We start from the raw sequence: 7,402 nt of genomic DNA on the forward strand, positions 1-7,402 counted from the left end.
ACATCATTCTAATTTTCTTTTTCTTTTTCTAGAAAGGATGTTTTCCCTAGAAATGTTTTAAAAACTGTGATTTTACTTCTGAGGTATCTGTAGGCATTGCAGTCTGTGGTCTGTGACCTCATAAGCATCCTGAATAAAATAATGTATTGCAACTCACAAGGAGACTGTTATCTGCAGGATAACTGTAATGTGAAAAGCTTCTAGGCACATAGATAACAATTGTAACACTATAGCTTATTAACAGGAGTTTTTCTAATCCTTAAAAAAATCCACATAGAAACAAAGTCAATTAAATTTTATTACAACCAAGAATATAAAATAAATGCAATGTAATTTATTTTTAGTTTTAACAGTCATTTCAAGAAGGGTGTCAGGACAACTCAAAAGCGGGAAACACTCGGTGCCTAAGCGGCTGCTCTCCTGCACCCCATGGAGCAGCCCCCACCGGGGCGCAGCCGGCTCTGAGAGCGCACCTTGCACCTCGCAGCAGAGTGTGTAAAGCGTACACAGTCACCTCTATAATCATAGAAAGAGTGGTGCGTGCAGAAATGGACTGCAAAAAGAGACAAACACAGGTGCACTTCACAAGTAGGAATTATGAGAGTTACAAACTAGGCAGTTTAGAAAGGATATATACTACATAACATATATAAAAAGTACTTTAAACTGTTGTTAAAAAGGACATCTTCAGTCCAGATTTTGTGTAATACTTTTAGTGTCTACACAGACAAATCTTTAAAAAAATTAAATAGTATTAATTTACTAAATATTTAGGAGATAACAGTGCATTAAGGATTTTTTTTCATATAATACATACATATCACTCCTTTGCAGTGACAGCATGGAAGAGTAAGTATGGCCTTAGGTACAACACATTTTTAAAAAATCCTAAAACAACGAACTTTGTTTCATAACATCTGTGACTACTCTTGAAGACTATGGGTGCCTACACTGCTATGTTTGATATAAAATATTACTTATACTTGAATCCTTCAAGCCTCCTTTAAGCTACCTGCCATTTCACTGCCTTTCTCCATTCCCTAGAAAGATATCACCACAGAGGTTAGGATTTGCAATTTTTGTAGAAATCTTCCTTCATTGTATAGTTTCTGCTACATCATTTTATTCAAAGCAGATTAAGCTGCAAATCTTACCATCCAATGATTTTTTTCTTTTACCCTTAGCAGAGAAAACAGCATCATTTTAGAGGCATACAACCAGCAGTTGCTTCCCTGGGAATGAGGCAGGGAACATGTAGGCAAATGTCCCTTTCCGCTCTTCCATGTAAATTATGTTTATAAGAGCAAAAGAGTAGTGCAGAAGACCAAAGTTCTAAGGACTAAAATTTTAAAACCACACAGATATAAAAATATACATGTCCTTGGCTTTTGTATGTTACTGCAGGATCCACTTTCATCACAAGGATTGCTTCAACTCATAGTAACAGCTCTGCCGCCAGGCTCCCTTGAGCTCAGCTGTCCTGAAACTTCTAGAATCCCTTTTCCCAAACACACACCTTAACAGAAAGCTAATTCAAAAACTGATTTGTAATACGGAGGGCAGAAAACCTTCACTTTTATTCCTTCCTTCCTGTCCAATTTTTTTTTTAACGTTTATTCATTTTTGAGAGACACAGCGTGAGCTGGGGAGGGGGCAGAGAGAGAGGGAGACAAAGAATCTGAAGCAGGCTCCAGGCTCTGAGCTGTCAGCCAGGAGTGTGACGTGGGGCTCGAACTACTCACGAAGGGTGAGATCATGACCTGAGCTGAAGTCAGACACTTAACCAACTGAGCCACCCAGGCAGCTCTCCCTTTTTCCTTTCAATAACTGCCCTTGGTTTGGGTGTTCTCATAGGCTGAGGGATGTCCCCCTCCCCCTGCATTCTCAGGGACCATGACAGTAATAAGTTTTCTGGAATGAGGTCACTTGAGGACCACAAAGGTAAATTTTAGCCTCAAAAAACTTCACAGATCTCCCTCGAGGTCTCAGTTTAGGGTGCATATGTATGTTAAAGGCTTTGTTCCCTTTTACAGGGAAAAGGAAATTATGAACCAAGATTATTTCAAGGGTAAGGGGCACCAGTGGCATTGCCAACTCTGAGGCAAGAGCAAGAAGTAAAGGGCCAGTACAAGTACAGTGGCCAGAGTAACGGGGATATCTGGCTGCATCTTGGAGAACACTGTGTACTAGGAAAAACTGATGAAATCCCTTCACGGTTTCTCTATCAGCTCTGCCAATAAAATTAGCTACCTGCAAAGGAAAGCAGGCTAGTCCTGTGATTATATAAGCACAAATCACAAGAATTGTATATCACAGTTGCTTATAAAGTATCAACGGGCATGGTATTTTGGTCTATGCACATAAGTTATTTGGGCTTCTCTCTTGTTAAATGTAAAGGCCCCCTTAGGGCAGCAACAGGACTTCTGCTTTCATTGTAATTTCCTACAACCACTTAAGGAGCGTGCTTCACCTGTAAGGTCCACCCGAGTGTTGTTGAAAGGCTGCTGTGAACATTTCAAGCCAGTGATATTTCATCGCTGGCTTTCTCGAAGGTAGATGGACACCTCTTGGTAACCGTTTGGTACATAGCAGAATTTAGAATAACAACTCTATCCAAGTGAGTTTAGAAGTAAACAAAAGGACCTTGACACTCATAAGCCACTCCTATCATCCCCGGAGAACTTTCTGTCATGCAATGGATCACATGTTCCTTAAGGACAGGAAGTATGTCTTGCCCTTTGTGGCTTCCACCCAGCATGGCACTGGGCCCATGGCGAGGGTGCAGTGAGCATCTGATGACCAATAAGTCTGGACAGTGTGGCTTCAGGGCACAGGACAGAACTATATACAAGTAGCTACATTAGGCAAAGGGCTATTCACTTCTCATTTAAAAAAAACCGAAGGGGTGAAATTACCATAGAGACGATCAGAAATTCCTTCCAATGGAGCATGTCCAACTGCTTCATCTTCAATGTTGACGAGTGTCACTATATAGCTTTATTAATAAGCATTATTATGCTGAGATCAGTAAGGTCCTTGCTGGCTACAGTATCACATCAATAGTGCAAAATGTATACTGGCTTCTGTCTAAAATCTTACTTTACTTGTGTATGGACCCAGAGTATCATAACCAGGTAGATAAGTTCACAAAGAATAGTTTTTTAAAAAATGCATATAACTTGCATATACAACAATCAGCTATTTCTTCTAGCTCAAGAAAACATTTAAAACAGGGCTGGTGCTGCTAGTAGCATTCAGAAGAACACAAATTTCTTGCCCCTTCCATTATAATGGGAGCTCTAAGACTCTACATTTCCTATGACTCTGGGGGGTGAGGGGTTCCTTTCACTGGCTAAAGAACTCAGCCTCTGATTCATAGATCGTGGAAATGCAAATATGCACTTTATCATGTATAGTCATGTATACTATCTGCCCATAGTTTTTTAGGCACAATTATTAAATTTTCTCCTAGGGGCAAAGAAAGCATTCAGTGCAATGAAAAGATTCTTGATAGAATTAGGTTTCAGTAATGACATGACGGTAAAATTATGCATACATAATACATACTTTAAACATGAATAAAACCTAAATTTTTAACATGCTTTAAAAATAGTCACTCTATGTCGAATGCAAATATGAATGGAGAACACTGCTCTTAATTTTAAAAGCAGATTAATTTGCAAATTAATTTCGCAGGCTTCTATTTGAGAACTCTTGATTATATAAGGAAGTTACTCAAGCTGGCCCAGATGCGAGGAAAACAACAGTTCTTTAGAGAAGCCAACTTTATGTACAATACACACTCAAAGCTTTTCCTTCAAAGGTAAGTAATACATCCTTTGATCAACATGACTCCTTAAAGAAAGCCTAGTGCAGTTAATACTCTCTTCCACTTTCTGGTGTGGGGCACCAGAGGGCTGTATTTCATCAAAGCTCTTGAAACCTCTTTTCAAGGTAGACTCAGCTACGTGAAGGTTAAATTAGAATTCTTAATTACTGAATACTCTTCAGAATAAGGTGATTCTGGGAGCTACGTTCCATATGAATGATTGATTATATAAAAATTACCACATAATTCAGTTCTTCAGAGCATAAAGCATAGTAGCTGTGAAGATCCAGGCTGTTTTTGGTTGTAGGTTCCCTCTGTCCCACTGTTTGTCTTTTTTTAGACCTTCCCTGAAACTAGATAAATAAAAACATAAGAGCAAAGTACTTTGGGACAGTAACAGTTTCTGGTTAAGACTTCCATGAGCAAAAGTCATATTCTGTGAAAACAACGTAGTGCTTTAAAAGGTGCATTTTTACCTGTGTTGCTAGATCAGTTCATGAAGTAGAAAACTATACACCACTGGAGTCTTGTTTCTAAAACATTAAAATCCTATTAAAAGAGCTTTGAAAAGGTAAATCATAGTGATTGCTACAGCATGAGAAAGGTGCACCAGGAAATCCTTCCAAGAAATGCTGAAGGTTACAGAAGTTAAGTGCTGGGATTAGATCAGACGCTGTATCAAAGTCACAATGGACCACATGCAGGGCAAGGGTGATGGGGACACTTCACAAAAATCTTCTTTAAGTCCGTAAAGAAGAGACATCAGTCCGTCCTGCAAAATGCTCAGCACGTAGTCTTCCTCCCGAGTGGGTTGAGTGTTAAACGGCAGCATCGTCTGCATTTTTGGTTGTTTTCCACGCGGACGTCCTATTGCTGGAGTCTGTGCTCTGGGCCGCGGCGGTCAGTAGCGGTGGCCCTGGTGGGTCGGGTGGTACTGCGCGCTTTGCTGGGACGAGGAGGAGTAGCCGAGGGTGCTCTGGGACTGGGAGGATCCCTGAACGCTGCTTTGGTAATTCAGGCGAGAACTGGAGTGCTGGGGGAAGGAGAGGGAAAGGGGAATCACTGGGGGAATCGCGGCTCAGGACGTTAACCACAACAGGACGCACGCAGGGACCAGGAGAGGCTCCTGGTTCCCAGCCAGGGCAGCGGACAGCTAACTTGCGCTCGGGAATACGTTTTGCTTCTTTCACATGACCGCGCGCCGCCACGGTGCCGTGTGCGGGCCGGCGCGCCGTTCGGCTGGATTTCTTTGGGCCGCGACCCGCACTCGCAGAAGGGCACAGGGGAAACCTGTGCTGACCCACTGCTCTTTGTACTAACCCTGCTTAGCGATTCTCTGTACACCTGCGATTTGCAGACGAGAAGGAGCACTTTGGCACACCGCGGTGGTAGTATTCGTAATGTACACTGATACGCTGTTAATTTTCTGATAATAAGTAACAAAGCTACGATCAAGAAGTCATTTCTAGAGAAGAGAATTTTTGGAGGTAGAGGCTGGAGTGGCATCAGCGGCCGCCAGCAGGACACAGCAGGACACAGCTGGGCAGGCTGTGGCAGCAATACATGGGTTTTATAAACTTCAGGCAGTATTTAGAATTTAAAAAAATGTTCATACGTGAAAATGCCCTTCACAGAAAGCAGAGACAAATGTATTTCAATTCAATGTTTTGTTATGAAACATTTGTAAATGAAACATTTGCCTTCATGGGGCCAAGGGCAAATATGAAAAAACACGTAAAAGGAAAAATTCCTCTACAGAATAAGAACATGGGGCCTAGCTAAAGGTAAGCATTGCTGGAGCCTGTGTCCTTAACTAAGCTCAGAAGGCTGGTTCTTGAAAAAAGAAGAAGGAAAAAAAAAGAAGGCTGGTTCTTTCCACGAGCAAAGTGGAAAAGATCTTACTAATAAAACTATTATTTGGAGTAAAAAATGTAAATGACCTTGAGGTGGCACTATGGGGTGAAGGAAGGACAAATCATCAGGGTCACCCAACTCAGGGTGCAAAGGCTACCAAACTTGATGTGGGAAACAAAGGAAAAAGAAAAAATTAAATTTCCTTACAAGCTACAGCACACTGACAAGTCCCTCGGACAAGCAGAGTGACCTTCCTCTAGGAACTCAGCTGCCTGGATGTCAACACTTTGCTAAGGGCAAAAGCCAATCTCAGTGGAACATTATCTCAACCTCCAGGATCCTGTGAGCTACTTTAACATATAAAAACTCCTTTGGAAACTTCCTTTATCTCTCTTTTTTTAAATGTTTTATTTATTTTTTTTTTGAGAGAGAGAGAGAGACATGTGAGCAGAGGAGGGTCAGAGAGAGAGGGAGACACAGGATCTGAAACAGGCTCCAGGCTCTGAGCTGTCAGCACAGAGCCCCACACGGGGCTCAAACCCACGAACCGTGAGATCATGACCTGAGCCAATGTCAGACGCTTAACTGACTGAGCCACCCAGGCGCCCCAGAAACTTCCTTTACCTCTACCCCCCAAGATATACGTTAGCCATCATCCACTAAGCATATGGCCCCCTAATATACATCTGAAGGGTCTCATGACCAAGGTTTTACTAGACATTAATAAATGACCTTTTCCTAACACTAGCTAGTCCCCTCAAGATCCCGGAAACCTTGCTTCCAAAATTTCTTAGGAATTTGATCTTCAAATTTACTCTGTCAAATTTTGATTTTCAACAAGCGGAACCAATGAAAGTGCTATTATGTACTTCGCTGCTTGCAGGGACTTCTCCAAGAGAAGATTTCATAGAATGGCTGTGTGAAAACACATGAGTTTGTAGAGATCTATTCAAAATTCAAAGCCAGTTCTGGCAGCTCTTTATTATGTCTTTCTTGTTAATGTTTCTCTTGATTCCAGTTCCTTATCTGTAAGTTTATAGCTCCCTTGCCTGTGGTTTTGTTTTCTATTATCTCCCCACTCCTCTTCCACCAGTATCCTGAGGTCCTAAATCTTTCTTTTAAATTTTTAAGGTCCTCCCACCCCCTTCCTAGATCTTAGCTGGTTACTATCCTTGAAAATTTGGGTGTGTGTGCGCGCAGGATTCTCTATGGTTTTCACATGTATTTTTACCTCTCTCTCCCCAATACTAATCCTTAGACTTTTTTCCCTTTAATTTCCCAAATTAGTAGTACACCATATAGAGGCAGCTTTTAGACATCAGGCTTGAGCAATGGAAACTCAAGGCAAGAGGGCCCACAGCAACCCCCTGGCTGAATACAGGCAGGCCCATCAGGCGACCCACCTCAAAATATCCAGAGGCCACAACTGACCAATGGGCTACATACAACCAGGCACAGTTCCCAAAAAAAGGAGAATTCCTTACATCCCCATAACCCTTTACCTTCCCCCTTTTAAACCAGCCCCCCAGGGGCGCCTGGGTGGCTCAGTTGGTTAAGCTGTCTCACCCTTGATTTCAGCTCAGGTCATAATATCACAGTCATAAGACTGAGCCCTATGATATGGTCTCCTCACTCAGCATGGAGTTCTTTTCTGTTCTTTCCCTTCCCTTCCCTTCCCTCCCCTCCCCTCCCTTCCCTCCCCCCTCCCCTCCTCCCTCC

General features: G+C 42.2%; 1 protein-coding gene across 1 annotated transcript in view; it reads right to left on the reverse strand.

The window, feature by feature from the left end:
• Positions 1-280: 280 nt before the first annotated feature.
• Positions 281-7,402, reverse strand: part of CDK19 (cyclin dependent kinase 19) — a 173,344-nt gene continuing 166,222 nt past the window's right edge. The window contains exon 13 of the mRNA XM_077780044.1: positions 281-4,862. Within this exon, the coding sequence (XP_077636170.1) occupies positions 4,731-4,862 (132 nt within the window). The 3' untranslated portion in view covers positions 281-4,730. The remainder of the gene's footprint in view (positions 4,863-7,402) is intronic.

The sequence above is a fragment of the Crocuta crocuta genome, unplaced genomic scaffold, assembly GCF_008692635.1.
Source record: "Crocuta crocuta isolate KB4526 unplaced genomic scaffold, BGI_CrCroc_1.0 scaffold147, whole genome shotgun sequence".
NCBI classification, from domain to species: domain Eukaryota; kingdom Metazoa; phylum Chordata; class Mammalia; order Carnivora; family Hyaenidae; genus Crocuta; species Crocuta crocuta.